Source organism: Triturus cristatus, chromosome 2_2 (genome assembly GCF_964204655.1).
Source record: "Triturus cristatus chromosome 2_2, aTriCri1.1, whole genome shotgun sequence".
NCBI classification, from domain to species: domain Eukaryota; kingdom Metazoa; phylum Chordata; class Amphibia; order Caudata; family Salamandridae; genus Triturus; species Triturus cristatus.
The window spans coordinates 84,684,953-84,704,712 of record NC_140582.1 but is presented as its reverse complement, the minus strand read 5'-3'; the positions used below and the strand labels follow the sequence as shown (position 1 = coordinate 84,704,712).

At 44.4% G+C, this 19,760-nt stretch overlaps 1 protein-coding gene across 1 annotated transcript in view; it reads right to left on the bottom strand.

Moving 5' to 3' along the window:
- Window positions 1-19,760, bottom strand: part of CFAP299 (cilia and flagella associated protein 299) — a 1,600,143-nt gene that overhangs the window by 1,438,638 nt on the left and 141,745 nt on the right. Inside the window, exon 2 of the mRNA XM_085643208.1 lies at window positions 12,411-12,541. Coding sequence (XP_085499334.1) covers window positions 12,411-12,541 — 131 coding nt within the window. The remainder of the gene's footprint in view (window positions 1-12,410; window positions 12,542-19,760) is intronic.

Sequence of the window (19,760 nt, the reverse complement as noted above, 5' to 3'; positions counted from 1 at the left end):
CATTTCCTTTCTACCCTGATGTACGGAATGTTTGTGTTTTCCCTGTTGGGTTTCTGACCATGTATTTTCTAAATAGGCAGCAGTTCCTTTTTCTTCTGAGAGTGTATTAACTGGTAAACCTTGTTCTGAAATATTGGGTTAATATCATGTACTAAGAGGGCATCATTTGTTCCTGTGCCTGTTGGGGACATAATTGCATTCATCTTTTTCATAGCAGTTTTGATGAACACCTTGCACTACCTGCATGACCCTCTGGACTAACTCTAATCCACCATGAAAATGTTCGTTGTGCTGAATCCTATTTCCAATTTCCATGTACGAACAGGGCGTTATGTGTTTCGGGCCTGTTGGGTACAGTGTACTCTTGATGTTCTTGAGTTGTAAATTCTGGTTCTCCTTTTCATCTGGTTTTCAGTTCCATTCCAATTTCGGTCCACTGTCAGTTGCAGTCCTGTATCTGTTTACCATGTGACCTTTGGCTTGGTCTCTGTTTCGATCAGGTAAGAAAAATGATAATTCTGTGGTATCGACTCTTACTTGTCTCAGTGCTGTTGTCAGTCTCAATCCATCTTGCATTAAGTACAACAGTATCCTACCTGCCAACTCGAAGAACAATCTCACCATGTGAGGAAGGGGTAGGGCCTTGGAGGGGGCGGGGCCTCATGCCAGAAGCAGCAACTACGAGGCACTTTGAAACCCCACCCGCTCCCAAGCTCCCTCCTCTCCAAAAAAAGCTTGCTGAGGCTGGTCCCCATGTCTTGAGGTGTTTTCAGACCCACAAATGGACATCAGCAGTTCAAAGCCTAGGAAACTAGCTGGAAACCGCTATTTACAGTGGTTTTCAGCTCGTTTTTCCTGTCACCATATGATATCGGCTCCTCACCAGTAGACCGTGTGATAGGAGCCGATATTGTGTGTCACACGGGGGCACCGTGTGAGTTGGCAGGTATACAGAATCTATAACAGCAGGCCCAAACTACTGACTTTGTTCTATGACTGTTGTTAAGTGCATTCTGCTAGAATCTAGCCAAAGGGATTTCCGCAAGCTAAAAGACCCCTTCTAATAAACCGATACATCCATTACTTTGATCACATTTGTATATCCTTTACTCTTGCTTGTCTCCTGAATCTGCTTACAGCCACCTCCTATCTCTGTAGTCTTTTGATCACAATTCAGTCTTTGAGATGCCTGGCATTGATTTGCTAAGAATTACCACTAGAATCATCTGTCCCTGCCTTCTCTCCCTGACAGCTTCCTTATTTAATTTATCACTTCCTAATCACCAGCCTCTGCTTCTCGTTTTCATTCATTCACCTTGTTTGTTCCTAAACTATGACATGAGCTCCTCTTTGTATGACATGAGCTCCCTTTTCTATGACATGAGCTCCCTTTTCTATGACACGAGCTGACATGAGCTCCCCTTTCTATGACATGAGCTCCCTTTTCTATGACATGAGCTCCCCTTTCTATGACATGAGCTCCCTTTTCTATGACACGAGCTCCTCTTTCTATGACATGAGCTCCCTTTTCTATGACATGAGCTCCCCTTTCTATGAAATGAGCTCCCTTTTCTATGACATGAGCTCCCTTTTCTATGACACGAGCTGACATGAGCTCCCCTTTCTATGACATGAGCTGCTCTTTCTATGACATGAGCTCCTCTTTCTATGACATGAGCTCCCTTTTCTATGACATGAGCTCCCTTTTCTATGACATGAGCTCCCTTTTCTATGACACGAGCTGACATGAGCTCCCCTTTCTATGACATGAGCTCCCTTTTCTATGACATGAGCTCCCCTTTCTATGACATGAGCTCCCCTTTCTATGACGTGAGCTCCCCTTTCTTTGACATGAGCTCCCCTTTCTATGACATGAGCTCCCCTTTCTCCCTTTCAAAGACATGACCTCCTCTTTCAACTAAAAGTGCATCATCCTTATGGTCTTTCAAAGAATTGTTAAAGTATCAACTTCTGACCTTGTGATTGATTGCAGGCTTTTATTTCAAAGAAGTATGTAGTGTTTGCTTTGACCAGCACTTTTGACAAAAGCACTTTAATAAGTAAATTATTAATAGAATATTTCAAATAATTACATGAAGCCTACAGAGATGGGCCTTGTTTTTTAAGTGAAGGTTTATGATAGCGCAAGTGATAAATGCATTGATTCTTTCATTGATGATAGCAAACCTTGGAATGCGTGCAGATCGAAAACAGTTAGCAAAGTCAACATAGCCTGTAGCTCTTATGTTAACATGGGTAGGTTGAAAAATGAAAACCTTTTTTAAAAACCCATATTAAAAACCACATACAGTGACAAAAACGTACTGTCCATGTCCCAAATATATATCCCAAAATATTAATCACTGAAGTTCAAAATGTTACATTACTCTTTCCCCTCTGGACAGTGAGTACAAAGCATTCTATACTGCTTTCGGGAAACATCTGAATGCCTCTGTAAAAGTATTCATAGAGAATTGGACGATTGGACACGGATCACGTGGTCTAATGGAAATGGAAAAGACTGAAAAAGTTTGACTGCATATATCTGTCTCAGGGCACACTTTATTGCTAGAACACGTCTCCTGCTCTTTAATTCATATTAAGTAACTAACCAGTGACTAGCCTAGGTTAAATAAACTGGTTTAAGGCTCCACTGAACAAACACACCTGGTCACCACAAAGGGGGCAAGTTTGTAACTTTATAATGTATAAAAACGGTTTTTATGCATCACTACAGGAGATTTCGTATTATGTATCCCTCAATACTTTGTGTCACTTTCTTCTATAGTCTCCTCTCTTCCCCTTCATACTCTCTGATGGCGTTCAACGCGAACTGCTATTGGAGTCGTTATATATTGCCACCTAAATTCATTTACACCTTGCTTGGATTGCTTTCAATCAGATGCCTTCCTCTTCGGGAAAGGCGGGGCCGGTATCGGCCCTGCTGCAGATATGGCGGGGCACCGACCCCCTCCCCCCCCCTCTCCTGCTCGCCCGGCCTGGCGTGTTCCACCGCGTCTGGGCGCGCCGTGGCGGGGATTGGCTGGCGGGGTCGATCCCTCAGCCCGGAAGCGATTAAGGCGCTTCCGGGTCGAAGGGGGACAGGGGGCAGGCCGGTTAGAACTGGCCTGCCCCCAGTAGGAATAATAAAAGGCCGGGGAGCGCGGGACTCGGACTCTTTGTCCCGCGCTCTCAGGCATACTGCACGCAGCCTCTAGGAGGCTGCTAAAATGTGTGGGTCGTGGGTCATTCTTATATACGGCGTATGAAATCTGTTTTCCTTTCAGGTAATTACAGACAAAGAGCTGAGCAGGATGGTTTCAAAGTATCTTTCCATGGAAAAGGGGGCCTTTGCCTTAGTCAGTTTAGGGGTTTTATTACGGGTCTTCTGAAGAGACACAGTCCTCCGCCCACAATAGTTATTTTGCATTTGGGTGGGAATGACTTGGTAACATTAGGCAGAAGGGTCTTGATGGAGGACATAATCTCCGAAGTTGGCTGGTTAGCTAAGGCGTGCCAGGGCTGCACCATAGTTTGGTCGCAGATGATACCCAGATTTAAATGGAGGGGGGGTAATTCTGTGAAAGCGTTGAATCACTCGGTAAGGAGGGTCAACAATAAAATAGGGAAACTGTTCAGATCCCCTCAATTACAGATCATCGCACATGGGTGTGTCAGGGGGGAACCGTGCTTCTTAAAAGACGGGGTCCACTTGACTAGGTTAGGTAATGAAATAATGTTAGAAAATGTCATAGCTTGGCTAGGGAGTGTAAGGGCGGGGCATGACCTTTCAGGGTGACAGGAGGGGGGGGCCAGATAGTCGGGCAACTACGCTGGCCTGTGGCGGTAAGGTCATGACTGGTGAGCAGTAAATTTAAGGTCCTTAGGGGGCGGCGCCATTCTCGGATGGGGTCGCCCAGGGGGAGGGACAAGGGGTCTCTCCTATAACTCCAGGGGCGGTACATCCGGTTGGCTGGATGGGTGCGGGGAAAGGGGGGAGTCACGCTTTCTTTAGGCTGGTTGGCCACCCCGCACTGGCATGGACGTCACTAAATGGCGCAGAGTGCAAGAGCCCCCAAATTTAATGGAGTTCAGGGAACGTATGGGGTAACCGAGGGGGAAGTACCCTCTCGGTAAGCGGGCCCTCTGCGCATGCGCAACTCCTATGGGAGGGCGTGGCTAATTGATAAGGATCTGACACCGGTTAGCGACCTTGCCGTAGGCTCAAATAGGATACGCAGAAAGTAAAATGTATGATTATGATCCCGATGTTAGATTCGGATAGGAAAACTATGTATTAGAAATATGTTAAGGTTAGCCATCTGATATCTGTGCTTATGAATTGTAATCAAATGTCGTGTTATGTTTCTGCGTAAATTGTGTAAATATTGTTTATTTCAATTTTAATTTTGTTTTCATATTTTAATAAATACGGCCGGGGGTTGTACGACCCCCGCCTCCAAAGAAACTCCCTTCTCATGTCCATCATTAGTAAATGTGGTTATGCGCAGGGCGAGGGAGGGGGAAGTTCGGTAGTCCCAGACCATAGGGAAAGGCGGGGCCGGTATCGGCCCTGCCGCAGATATGGCGGGGCACCGACCCCCTCCCCCCCCTCGCCTGCTCGCCCGGCCTGGCGCGTTCCACTGCGTCAGTATGACGCGGTGGGCGCGCCACGGCGGGGATTGGCTGGCGGGGGCGATCCCTCGGCCCGGAAGCGATTAAGGCGCTTCCGGGTCGAGGGGGGGCAGGGGGCAGGGGGCAGGCCAGTTAGAACTGGCCTGCCCCCAGTAGGAATAATAAAAGGCCGGGGAGCGCGGGACTCGGACTCTTTGTCCCGCGCTCTCAGGCATACTGCACACAGCCTCTAGGAGGCTGCTAACTTTTGTTTGCCCACCCACCATCCCCTGTAGCAATATGCTCATTGTGCAATGAAGTTGACGGTATGGTTTTGTTCCTTAGGCGTTTTCCCGTTTACAGGTCATCAATCGTCGTATTTATTGCTATTCCTTGGTCAGGCGGTAAGGTCATGACTGGTGAGCAGTAAATTTAAGGTCCTTAGGGGCGGCGCCATTCTCGGATGGGGTCGCCCAGGGGGAGGGACAAGGGGTCTCTCCTATAACTCCAGGGGCGGTACATCCGGTTGGCTGGATGGGTGCGGGGAAAGGGGGGAGTCACGCTTTCTTTAGGCTGGTTGGCCACCCCGCACTGGCATGGACGTCACTAAATGGCGCAGAGTGCAAGAGCCCCCAAATTTAATGGAGTTCAGGGAACGTATGGGGTAACCGGGGGGAAAGTACCCTCTCGGTAAGCGGGCCCTCTGCGCATGCGAAACTCCTACGGGAGGGCGTGGCTAATTGATAAGGATCTGACACCGGTTAGCGACCTTGCCGTAGGCTCAAATAGGATACGCAGAAAGTAATTAATGTATGATTATGATCCAGATGTTAGATTCGGATAGGAAAACTATGTATTAGAAATATGTTAAGGTTAGCCATCTGATATCTGTGCATATGAATTGTAATCAAACGTTGTGTTATGTTTCTGCGTAAATTGTGTAAATATTGTTTATTTCAATTTTAATTTAGTTTTCATATTTTAATAAATACGGCTGGGGGTTGTACGACCCCCGCCTCCAAAGAAACTCCCTTCTCATGTCCATCATTAGTAAATGTGGTTATGCGCAGGGCGGGGGAGGGGGAAGTTCGGTAGTCCCAGACCATAGGGAAAGGCGGGGCCGGTATCGGCCCTGCCGCAGATATGGCGGGGCACCGACCCCCTCCCCCCCTCGCCTGCTCGCCCGGCGCGTTCCACCGCGTTAGTATGATGCGGTGGGCACGCCGCGGCGGGGATTGGCTAGCGGGGGCGATCCCTCGGCCCGGAAGCGATTAAGGCACTTCCGGGTCGAGGGGGGGGCAGGGGGGCGGGCCAGTTAGAACTGGCCTGCCCCCAGTAGGAATAATAAAAGGCCGGGGAGCGCGGGACTCGGACTCTTTGTCCCGCGCTCTCAGGCATACTGCACGCAGCCTCTAGGAGGCTGCTAACTTTTGTTTGCCCACCCACCATCCCCTGTAGCAATATGGTCATTGTGCAATGAAGTTGACGGTAGGGTTTTGTTCCTTAGGCGTTTTCCTGTTTACAGGTCATCAATCGTCGTATTTATTGCTATTCCTTGGTCAGGCGGTAAGGTCATGACTGGTGAGCAGTATATTTAAGGTCCTTAGGGGGCGGCGCCATTCTCGGATGGGGTCGCCCAGGGGGAGGGACAAGGGGTCTCTCCTATAACTCCAGGGGCGGTACATCCGGTTGGTTGGATGGGTGCGGGGAAAGGGGGGAGTCACGCTTTCTTTAGGCTGGTTGGCCACCCCGCACAAGCATGGACGTCACTAAATGGCGCAGAGTGCAAGAGCCCCCAAATTTAATGGAGTTCAGGGAACGTATGGGGTTAACCGGGGGGGGAAGTACCCTCTCGGTAAGCGGGCCCTCCGCGCATGCGCAACTCCTACGGGAGGGCGTGGCTAATTGATAAGGATCTGACACCGGTTAGCGACCTTGCCGTAGGCTCAAATAGGATACGCAGAAAGTAATTAATGTATGATTATGATCCCGATGTTAGATTCGGATAGGAAAACTATGTATTAGAAATATGTTAAGGTTAGCCATCTGATATCTGTGCATATGAATTGTAATCAAATGTCGTGTTATGTTTCTGCGTAAATTGTGTAAATATTGTTTATTTCAATTTTAATTTTGTTTTCATATTTTAATAAATACGGCTGGGGGTTGTACGGCCCCCGCCTCCAAAGAAACTCCCTTCTCATGTCCATCATTATTAAATGTGGTTATGCGCTGGGCGGGGGAGGGGGAAGTTCGGTAGTCCCAGACCATAGGGAAAGGCAGGGCCGGTATCGGCCCTGCCGCAGATATATGGCGGTGCACCGACCCCCTCCCCCCCTCGCCTGCTCGCCCGGCCCGGCGCGTTCCACCGCGTCAGTATGACGCAGTGGGCACGCCGCGGCGGGGATTGGCTGGCGGGGGCGATCCCTCTGCCCGGAAGCGATTAAGGCGCTTCCAGGTCGAGGGGGGGGGGCAGGGGGCAGGCCGGTTAGAACTGGCCTGCCCTCAGTAGGAATAATAAAAGGCCGGGGAGCGCGGGACTCTGACTCTTTGTCCCGCGCTCTCAGGCATACTGCACGCAGCCTCTAGGAGGCTGCTAACATTTGTTTGCCCACCCACCATCCCCTGAAGCAATATGGTCATTGTGCAATGAAGTAGACGGTAGGGCTTTGTTCCTTAGGCGTTTTCCCATTTACAGGTCATCAATCGTCGTATTTATTGATATTCCTTGGTCAGGCGGTAAGGTCATGACTGATGAGCAGTAAATTTAAGGTCCTTAGGGGGCGGCGCCATTCTCGGATGGGGTCGCCCAGGGGGAGGGACAAGGGGTCCCTCCTATAACTCCAGGGGTGGTACATCCGGTTGGCTGGATGGGTGCGGGGAAAGGGGGGAGTCACGCTTTCTTTAGGCTGGTTGGCCACCCCGCACTGGCATGGACGTCACTAAATGGCGCAGAGTGCAAGAGCCCCCAAATTTAATGGAGTTCAGGGAACGTATGGGGGTAACGGGGGGGGAAGTACCCTCTCGCTAAGCGGGCCCTCTGCGAATGCGCAACTCCTACGGGAGGGCGTGGCTAATTGATAAGGATCTGACACCGGTTAGCGACCTTGCTGTAGGCCTAAATAGGATACCAGAAAGTAATTAATGTATGATTATGATACAGATGTTAGATTCGGATAGGAAAACTATGTATTAGAAATATGTTAAGGTTAGCCATCTGATATCTGTGCATATGAATTGTAATCAAATGTCGTGTTATGTTTCTGCGTAAATTGTGTAAATATTGTTTATTTCAATTTTAATTTTGTTTTCATATTTTAATAAATACGGCCGGGGGTTGTACGACCCCCGCCTCCAAAGAAACTTTCTTCTCATGTCCATCATTAGTAAATGTGGTTATGCGCAGGGCGGGGGAGGGGGAAGTTCAGTAGTCCCAGACCATATCAATTGGATCGTATTGCTGCTGGTCTGAGTTGTACTTGTCTATTCTTTTTCTGCTTTGCATGTCTCACAGGACATACCTTTTCTGGTATATTCCTAACCATCCCGTTGTCTGGGAGAAGGATCCCTAATTATCCTACTTTCAGGCTTACATTTTATAATACCTACAAGTGCGGAGTAACGAGAAACACTCTGCTACTTTGTACACCAAATACATCCTCAGCTTCCCCTACTTTTCCTAAGCTATACCATGTCAGCTGGCGGTCGCAGCTAACTGCTGGTGTGCCATCTCTTGCCAAAGTTCATCTATATTATAGGGTCTGTCTACTTTCACAATTTTCCCTGATTGACTGGACTCTCACTAAACATCCAGTATATCGCGCTTTGCCAATCTTCTATTAAAACATCCATTAAGATTGCTCCAATCTGGAAGGACCTAAAATCCTGTGTTTGTGGGAATTATACCGACTGGCCTTGAATTTACAAAGAAGGTGTTTGCTCATTACTAATGATGGTCAATATACAGAAATGGTGTGCAAGTAAAGCTTATATCTCGTCCACACTCACCATCTCCAAGGCCGAACTTGAAGAAAGACCCGCACAAGTTTTGAGGATAGAAAGACACTTAGATGGACAATGAGATCGCATTAAGACAACCAGGACTGGGTCTGACAATTTCCAAACATGATGAAACATAGCAGACTCCACTTACTTTCTACTTCAGTAATGTCTCTTCCACCTTGATTATTCCGATATGTCTTTATTAGGAGATTTTGAATTTGGATACATATTTTGCCCCACACTCTCCAACAAGCATTTTTCATTAGGCCTTGTTTGAAAGTCAGCCTTTTACTGGAATATCTGAATGTGTTTTACTAAATTTCTACTTTCAATATTTTTAAATGTGGATATTATATCTGCACTCTATCCCCTTTTCTGAGCGATTCATAATTACATTCTTATTTTTCATAAAACAAATTTGAACACCTTGACCTCCTTGCACAACTCTCTGAAATAGCTCTGGTCTACTGTGGAAAAATACAATGACCTATGAGACAATTAATTTTATGACTTCTGCTCCAACATTTTAACTGAAGTTCTGATTGAGAGGGTGCCTTGTGACTTGGTAAATTCAGTATTCGTAGATATCATGGCCCTCATTCTAATTTGGGGTTCCCAGAGATATATAGGGGTCTACGGATATATAACTAGAGCTCACCTCAATATACTGGTGATACTATGGTCCATTTAATGTATAGGTCCATCTGTAGTTTTCCATATGTTCTATTAAGAACAGAGCTTGGCAGAGTGATCCGAAAACTCTAATAGCTGGTGAATACTGTCAAGCAGCCGTTCAGCTTCCTCTTCAGATATCCGGTTCCCTAAATCTTAGGATGTCATAGGATATCCCAAATTAGGAGTTTGTTGTATACTTGCACAAATGAGACAAACCTCAAAATCCACAGATACTACAGATATCTAGAAGTGGTTTGAAAACTGAACCCAAGTAACTCCACTTAAGTGTACCACCTCTTGACCTATGTATTGAGCCTTATACCGGAAGGCAGCTAAGATGAACAAATACATTTTAGAATCAGTCACATCCAACTGCGATGGCGCAAATGAAAATAAAGACATTATGTATCTACAATACAAACATCAATCAAAAGTTGGGACAGACATATCTAACATTGATATCACCCCTTAAAATGTAGGGGTAAAGGCAGAATGCTACCAGTGTATACTACCAAAAGAGTGACAGCGTTCAGTCACAAGCAAACTGTGAGTAATTTTAGATTATTACTTGTTTCGACCAATTTTTTTAATGTAATTTAATATTAAGATTCGGGAAATCATATAAATGTTCTTTGGCATCTCACACCATTTTTCTATTAAATATTGTGAACAGCTTTACATGTGAAAAACTGCCACTAAAATACTTAGTTCTCAATTCATGTTCCATATTGCAGTTTGTTAATACCTTCACAATACCATAAATATCTCGCCAACAAAAGCCACTAAAAATTCCAGGCAAATGTAGACAGGCAAGCGTGCATGAATGGTTGCGTGCTAGTCCTCTCCTAATCTTTCCATGACATTATCACTGCAACTTTTTCTTGGTGAACCCCATTTTGAGGCATGGCTCAAACCGGTGGTGAGAAAAATATGGTGGAGACTGTGCGAGTGGGGCAACAAATTCTAATAATGGGGCATTTGACTTTGTGTCATGAAAATAACTGCAAATGACTGCACCCAGCAGCTGTAAGTAAGAACACACAAAGATGACACAAAACTGTGACGTTTATGAAAATGAAAAACAAAAACGTGTCTACCTTCAAAAGGAGTGTCTTTTGGTAAGACGTGCTTGTCCTCTCTGCGTAATGTTACTGCACAAATACTGTTATCAAATACAAAACACAAGGACTACAATGGGTCTCTAGTATCAAGAAGTTGACTATAAAGACGTTTGATTGGGGGGCTCTTTAGTGCCACAAATAGACAACTCTTGGAGCACTGTATCATGGCCGTCTTAACAGCATTATAGGCCCCTGGGCACGCAGCGCCCTGGGCCCTGCCTACACAACCACTCAGAGGAATAAAAATGTTTAACTGAAAATCAGTGTTAAATTCTAGTCTGCATGCGGCCCCTATGCTCGTGGGCCCCCAGGCAACTGCCCGGCGTGCCCATGCTTTAAGACGGCACTTCTGTAGTAGTCAGCAAATCCGGAGCCCCTGTGGTACGGGGCAGGCCAACCAATCAAGGGGCATATCAACAACAACCGGCGATAATTATCTCTAAGCGCACTTAGCGCCAGGATAATTATCGCCGGCTAGCGTGAATTTTTATCGCTGAGTTAGCGTGCTATTAGCAACGCTTATCTCAATAGCGATAAAAATCCTAGCGCTAACAGGCTAACGTGAGATTATCGCTGGAAACCCAGCGATAATCTCATGTTACCTTGTTGATAGGGACAGACAAACTTAGCCATGATATCCTCCTTCCATAGGATATCATGGCTAAGTCTAAAAAATACCAGATGTAAAAAAGCAGCGTTAACCGCGGTTAGCGCTGCTTTTTTTGTCTCTAACAGGGTTAGCGACATTCTTGATAATAGGAGAAATGTCGCTTAGCGACATTTCTCCTATTATTTTACTCTGGAACGCCCCCTTTGCATCTCATTAGAGATGCAAGGGGAAGCGTAGAGTAAAAGGGGCATATCAACAACAACCGGCGATAATTATCGCTCAGCGCTCTTAGCGTGAGGATAATTATCGCCGGCTAGCGTGAATTTTTATCGCTGAGATAGCGTGCTATTAGCAACGCTTATCTCAATAGCGATAAAAATCTACACGCTAACAGGCTAACGTGAGATTATCGCTGGGAAACCCAGCGATAATCACACGTTACCTTGTTGATAGGGACAGACAAACTTAGCCATGATATCCTCCTTCCATAGGATATCATGGCTAAGTCTGAAAAATACCAGACGTAAAAAAGCAGCGTTAACCGCGGTTAGCGCTGCTTTTTTTGTCTCTAACAGGGTTAGCGACATTCTAGATAATAGGAGAAATGTCGCTTAGCGACATTTCTCCTATTATTTTACTCTGGAACGCCCCCTTTGCATCTCATTAGAGGTGCAAGGGGAAGCGTAGAGTAAAAGGGTGCTAACATGCGAATTTGCATGTTAGCACCCTGTTGTTGATAGGGCGCTAGTTTTATCTCTGCTTTTTTGGCTTTTAAAGCCAAAAAAGCAGAGATAAAGCCCTTGTTGATATGCCCCCAAATCTTTGTGCATGGTTAGAAGTCCTAAGAGATTGCTCAGTGTTGAGAGTTACATAGCAGATGATGGAAATTTCAGGTCATCTAACCACATTTTGTAGGCGGCTCCTGTCATTTTGTGTTACACCGCAGGGGATAGTCCATTTGTATCACAACAGTCAAGTGATCTGCGCAAGCTTCTAACCTGGTTAGTGGTTGCTTGTGTTTTAATGCATTTTATTGACTTTTATGGATCATTTGTTCACAGATTCCACTTTCTGATATAATGCATTCATAATTAAAAACGAGATACACTTGAAGCTCAACGGAGGAAAAAGCTCAACGGAGGAAAAAACGAACCTTCACATTATTGTGTTAAAATGTGTTCCTGCATCCAGTGAGTTCAGGTTCTCTGTGACCTGCTAAGTGTACGTGTCTGTGATGTCAGTGGCCCAGTGGGTACTTGACACACCCAGAATTGGGAAGGCTAAAAATAAACGGTCCTCAGCACTCGGAATGGTGCGTCACGTTATGGAAAGGCATGACCGGTGGCCATTTGGGCAAATAAAAGTCGGAGCATGAGTCCGTGACTTACTTCTCTTGAGTCCTCTGGGAGAGGCGCGCCGCCTCCGCAGCCGCCTTCCTCGCCTCGAATTCCTCTCGTTTCAGCACCTCGCCGCTACCTCTGTAGCCCAGCTCCACCAGCTGGCGGGCCAGCTCTTCATCCTAGAGCAAAAGAAAGGAGTCACAACCTCAGGGGAAATTCACGTGTTTCTAGCCATAACAAAACAGCACTTTTAACTAGAAGGCAAAAAAAATGTAGGTAAAGTAGGAATTACGACATTCACTTTGAACCTCTCAAATTTGAGGTGCTTTCTAAATCCGTCTCTAGCACTGTGTGCGTCGCCATGACTAACACAGACGTGTGGATAGAAACGAGAAGCATAACAGGAAGTCGACTGAAACCAGGGGTTTCTCCTGAGAAAACAATTTCCAGTCGTGTTTGCAGTCCGTTTCCCATGTTCTTTATGCGGAAATTACCCTGGAGTACTGCTGCCTGCTGTGGAATAATGTGTACCAGTGGAAGAACGCCTGGTGCAGGTAACACTGTGTGGAGGATTCCGCTGAAAACACAAAAAGACCTCATTGTACTCTTTCCGGCAGCCACACAGCATGGAAGAACCCTCTTGGCAAAGTAGGCCCAGAGGATTTTACGTCACTCATCGTGGGCATGAACACGAGAACGCGCATCTGAAGTCAATGTACTAGTAAATGTTACACCTTCAGTACCACTTCGTCAAAGGGTCGAGATAATTGAAAAGATTCTGAGGCGATTGTTCAAAATTAAAGTTCTTACTTTTTTTTTTTTTGCTCTGAGGACTGAAAGTGAGAACACCAAAACAAATATTACAATATCTGCTTTATCTGCTTTTACATAAAATAAATTCAGGGGAATTGACAACAGTCAGACGAGGTGAGACGTCAAAGAGTTTACTCAGTGCCAGGGCTCAGATCTATGGGCTAATAAGTGTAACAACGTGAACTGCACACACCAGGTCAGCCTGAAAATATTGTCAGCTGTCAAAGCGCCTGTAGCGCCTGGTGTTGTGCCAACACTGCATCTGCCCCATGTGCCAACTGAGGATTTGTTCTTTCTAAAGCACTACAGTGTCCATTGATACATGTTTCATAAGTAGGCTAGGTTTCTCACCTTCGAGTTAACAGGCGTCAGTTATAGGTAACCACTGTTGTTGCTGATACCCCTGGCTGCCCTTTGGCACCATGGCACGCCCCATGGTATCCTGGGCTCAGGGTAATGAAGACATCGGCAGGGACAGGGAGCGACCTGGACTCTAAGAACCATATTTACTGTCTGTATTTTCCACTTCTTGCCTTCCACTAGCCACCTTTCAGGATATAAAAGGCTGTTGAGGCACTAAGGGTGGGACAAGAGGTCAATCCTAGGATGTCGTCGTTAGGAATGCATGATGCTGCCTCCGCTGTCACTGGTGGTCAGTTGACTTTCCTGTCATGCCATACAACTCAACCACAGACCCCATTGGAGCAATGTTGATGCTAATACTAGGCCACACTGCAGTTCTGTCTGGCCTGATGAGACTGGGTTCCATAAACTGCAAGATTCCCCTCCTCCTCATCTAATATAGGCGCCGCAGGCCTGGGGGAAATGGGGGCTGATGTGGTGATCCAGGTATACCGGGGCTCGATCTACTATCAGGAACATGGAAAGCCTCGTCCATGTCGGCACAGAGCAGCTAGTGAGTGAGCGGTGTCAGGATATGGTCGGTTCCCTTCGGTACTGGGAGAGAAGTGGGTTGCTCATTAAGAGAGGTGGAACGGAGTACAGTCAAGGTTGGGGGACATCTCAGTGGGGAATCCAGAATAGGAACTAGCAAACAGTGTATCAGGGGTCCAAAAGTATGGTCTGGAGCGGGACAGAGGGATGCGTTGCTGTTGCCAGGGGATGGTAAGCAGGAACAAAATGGTCATGGAGGGCTATGAGTCATGGGTGCACATTTTTGGGGCTTCATTTCGCACCTTACAATTAGGCTTCTAGTCACTTAAAGAGATATAGATCAAACAAAATACAGAATTTATCAATTGCGCATAGTGTTGTACTGCATCTTAGTTTACATCCTCTTTCTCACCTCCTGAACTTGGCCTTGACAGTTCACTATCGCTAACCTTGGAGAGCCAAGTGTACCCAAAGAGTGCCTAGGTTATCCAAGTGATATTTAAACATATTTGGGAAATTCTGCCAAACAGCTGTGGATACTGCCCAGTAACAACCTACTGCTCCAGGACCGAGAGAAAAGGCCCCACAAGCTCTTTCTGTCCTTGTATTCCCTTACATGCAAACACTATAGGTGTTTAAACAAAGGTTAATTTAGGATTGTTAGTGTTATAAAAAAAACTATAGCAGTACCATTTGTTATTTAAAGTGCTTAGAATTGATTTGCGTTTTTTAATTTCTTTATTAAAAAACAGTGTTTTGTCTAAAATTGTGTCTATGCTCCATTATGACCAAGGCAGAACCGTGTGCAATTATTAAACTTCCAACATTTCTGTGGATGAAACTAGGAGCTAGGTGTACAAAATACTGTTCACAAAAAACTGGTCGAAATCAGTGGCCAGTATTCATGCGACCAGTAAAGAATTTTACAAACAGACACATTTACTAATAGATCAGTTCATAAAATTCTGATTCAGAGTTGGGCACTTCATGAATAGTAATTTGGAAGTTGCAAATTGAAATTCACAACCGATTGGTTGGCCATCACAGGAATGATGGCCTGCCAGGGTCAGCAGACCATCATATCTGTGATCACCTATAAATAAAGAAGGATTTTTGGAACACACCTATCTAATGCCTACTGGAGTTTAAGATTTTTGGTTTTCTTCATGCGACCCATTTTCATTTAAAGACACACGGCTCCATTTAATTTTTAACGCGACCAATTTCATTAATAGAAACAGGATTGCTTTCCAAAAAAGTTTTCTTTTTAAATCTTTTCTCAAATTCACAAGGGGAAGGGTTTCCAATGGAACCTGTTCATTTTGCGAATGGCTCACCACCCCAACACAGGAGTCTGTAGTTTTTTATATTTTGCGAACTCATTCCGGTTATATAACATTAATACATCTCATATGACTGTGGTATTTGGAAGGGAACCCTTACAAATAATCAATCGTTATTGAGTTGAAATCCGATTTTAGGAGTCGATAAAACTTTATCAATTCCTAAAATGTGATTGTTACATAGCAAAACATTTTTCGTGGTTGCAAACCCATTCCGTATTATGAGATTTTAAAATTCGCATAGCTTCAATAAGGCGAGAGATAGACATTAACCGATATGCTGGAACAATCCATTTTCTTATTCTCTTTGCATATGCAAAGCAGAAAAACATAAAATGTTCTACAAATGTATTACTATGTCTACACACTGGACGGAGTGGTGGTAAAGTGCACTTCTTCCATTTCCTTGTTACAGAACTCACTAGGAGGGTTCCATATCTAGATTGTTGGTACAGTGATCATGCAAGCGAGAGTTCTAACTGATTTATAAAGATCTCAAATGCTAAGGTGCTTTTAACATCCAAGAACCTCTTAGTTAAAGTGCCATTTGCAGAAAAATTGGAGAGGGTGCCCTGTTTATAATCCCCAAATCGCCACTTTAGGATTAATACTGAATCTTTTGTCATAGACTCTGGTTTCTCCCATACTTCACTTAAGTCCAGTTTAAACAGCCATTATTTGAAGTTCCTAAACCAGAGGGTATGTCCAAGGTCTATGCATAACGGCACACGTGGTGCATTCTGTGGTATATTTAAAATTAATCTTATAAATTTATTCTCTACCAGTTCCAATCCTGTGATCTGATCCAGGCCCCATAATTCTGCCCCATATAGGGAAGCACCCAACCATCTAGCATGATATATTTCTTATGCGGGAGAGATGGGGCAGAATGCAGATCTTTTTTTTTTTTTTTATTAAATCGCCAGCCCTACATGCTGCAATGATATTTGGCTTTTTAAAAATCTGGGCTGACCATGCAAAATTACTAGTCAATCTGACCCCCAGATAATTAAAGGCCGTGACTTGTTCTAAAATTCCTTTAAATGTTCAGTGTGAGTTTATGGTCATAAATTTAGTTTTCTGGCTGTTAATCTCCAAGCCATACTTATCACAAGTATCTGAAAACCTATTTAAAATATTCTGCAGGCCCATTGGTGTTTTTGATCTCAGCAGCGTATCATCGGCAAAGAGAAGCACTGGTCTTAATTGGCCTCCTAGTTTGTGGGGATCACCTCCACAGTTGAAAAGTACATCAAGTAGCTCATTTATGTATAAAGTAAAAAGAGTCTGGGCCAATACACAGCTTTGGTGAACCCCCTCTTAGAACATGAATTTTCTTTGTTAACTCTCCACCCTTGCCCCATCTTACTTGTGCAAAATGTCCTTGATACAAGTGAATTCAAAGTTGTAATAGATCTGGTGGCATCCCCTGGTCCCTCAAGGCAGCCCACAATTTATCCCGTGGTATTAGGTCAAAGGCTGACTTCAGATCTACAAAAACAACAAAGAGATGCCCCTTACCAATTACTACAAACTTACAAATAATCTATAAAAAAACAAAACTCTTGATCAAGAGTGCTGGTATGTGCTCTGAAACCTGCTTGCAAGTGTGATCATACCCTGCTGTCCTCTAGCCAAGTTTGTATCTGTACCAGAACCTGTTTGCTAAAAACATTTTGTGCAGTATCTATCAGGCTAATGGGCCTGTAGTTCATAGGGTCTCCTTAATCCCCTTTTTTGTAAATTCGTAATATTTCGACACACTACCATGTACCTGGCATTTCTTCACCACAAGCTATGACATTAGAGACTGCAGCATTGTTGAACAGCACTGTATGGGAATCTGCATTTGGAGTAAAAAGACCTTGTGGAATACCCTAATTTGCGTGGACAGGAATTAATAACGGGCTACAAACAGGAGACTTATCTTGTGATTGGAATTGTGTGTGCTTGAGTGCAATTTTTTGTTTTGTACATTGGGCACACACTCAGGCTTCAAAGGGTGGCCAAAATTGCAGCAAAGGTGGCTTGGTGCGAAGCACGATAGCACAACGAAGTGTACAAAGTTTGCAAATTAATGGTTTGACTATATCCAATAACTATAGATAGATGTGCAGACATTGTGGCCTAGTCACCAGATGTTTTTTCGGCATTAGACACTATATCAAGGATGTAGCCCCAGATGTTCAGCTCTGAACAGTACAAGTCTTCATGGATTCTGTCAAGTTCCCCTTTCCATGCTTCCAATAACAGCTATAGTTTAAGCTAGGGAGAAGGTTACTAAGTCCGGTTTATCTTTTTCCTGATGGTTATTGTGCTCCTCCCTACCAATGTCAGATCCCATTTCCCCATTATCCAATGAATATAAATTAGATTAGAAAAATGCTGTTCTCAAATATGAGGTTGGAAGAAAAAATCACCTTCTTTGACAATGTATGATACCCCTTTTGACAACAAGTGCCAAAAGGATTGACTTTCTTTCAGTGTGGATGCTCTAGCTAATTTGCGCCAATGATCTTCCTCCCAATTTCTCCTAGCAAACATCTGTGCTCTATTGTATGCCCTCCTTCCCTCTGCTGTGGCAATACTACTGCCACTCTTTACAGCAGTGATTAAATTTGACCTAGCAGTCTTGCAGTTCCTATTATACCGTGGCACATCCTTCTGTCTAGTTGGAACAGTTTGAGATGGTCTACAAAAATGTTCACTGATGGACATAACTAAGTTTATAAACTTGCCCGTGGTAGTCAAATTACATTGTTCTAACTTCTCAAACAAGCTCAGAGTCGAGCTGACTATAAATTGCTGCTAAAGACTCCCGCCCTGAATCACAAAAGTAATTTGAGACAAAATCCAAACTTTGGGTATTCACAAAAGGCATTTAGGAGTAGTAAAGTTAGGAACAATGCTTAAAAAAATATATACCGCAAGATTATTTACTTATCACTGTTTTGGTTCCATTTCGCTCATGGACAAAATGTTCCATTTGTCCACTCTAGATGCATACATAACAACTGGATAGTTATATTAGCAGGATCAAGTGAACATACTGAAGTAGAAGAAATGAACAAGACCAACATAATAATATGTTTACCATACATTTAATGTTAATATGGATTATAGCAACTGTATTCTTTATATTGTTTCCTAAACTTCAGCTCGGTGCTCTTCATTTTTAGAAATATGTGAATCAGAAGGTGACAGCCATGTGCAGGACCCCCCGAGCCACCGAAAGCTAGAAGAGTAGAGTAGGTCAGAAGTGTACAAAGCCCATGCTGAATGCGCAGCAAGTGAACCAATGCACACTTTACACGTATGCGATTTTTAAAGCGATTTGATATTACTGAATTAAAAAGTGGTAAAGCCACATGTAATGATGTAGGACCACACTGCAGCATGGGAAAGCAATGTCTTTTAGCAACTATATAGACGTAACCCTGCAACAATAAACACTGTTTTCACAACCCATTTCCCATTTCAAGCTCAACTTGTGGAAAATGTACCATTAGTTGGTACAATAATGCTATTACTGATGCATGGTATGGGCGTAAATGGATCAAAACATGTCTAAATGAAGATACAAGAGGCATAATGCCCGAGGTGCTCCAGTGAATCCTTCAACCCCCTCTTTCCCCTGGCCCGATTGCTTGTGACCCTGCAGTCTCTTAGCAAGGATGCCATGGGAACTGAAGCAAGCAAGGATAATTGACCCCCTGTTGGGGAGTAAGCATCAGCCATAACAGAGGGCCCCTCAAACACCTGAGCCCCCTTTTGCCACCGTGCCTCACGCACTAATAATGGCTAAGCTGTTATTGACACTACCTTTAGGCAAGCCGGCATGTAACTTAGTTGTATGATTTGAAAGCAACTTCTCCTTTACTTTCCTTTTAACATTTGACATCTTAAAACGTTTGGTTTGAATGACCAGTTTTCAAAATTTGCAGCTACCATGTTCAAAGTAATCAGGACCTTGGGGCAGCCCAACATTGTGTCAGGGAGCGCTCTTTGAGATTAAAACAACACAAAATGCTAATTGAAAAAATGCATTTTTTTTGTCCTTACAGTTTAATCGGAATGAATAAAACAAAAGAAATGAGAAAATAATGTGTGTACACTGTTTCAGAATCTGGAAGGTAGCGTTAAGTCTCCCTGGCTGCCCAATATAAAGTAAAGGACATATACAGTCACAACTGCTTAGACAGGCCAATGTAAATCACAGGGGTGGTTATTTAGAAAGACCTTTCCCCCTGAAAGAGACCTGGTGGATCTTTAAACTCAAGAATGCACCTAACACTCAGAATGACAAGATTTGATTCAAGTGTGAGCCTCTTGCAGCATGGTGGATACA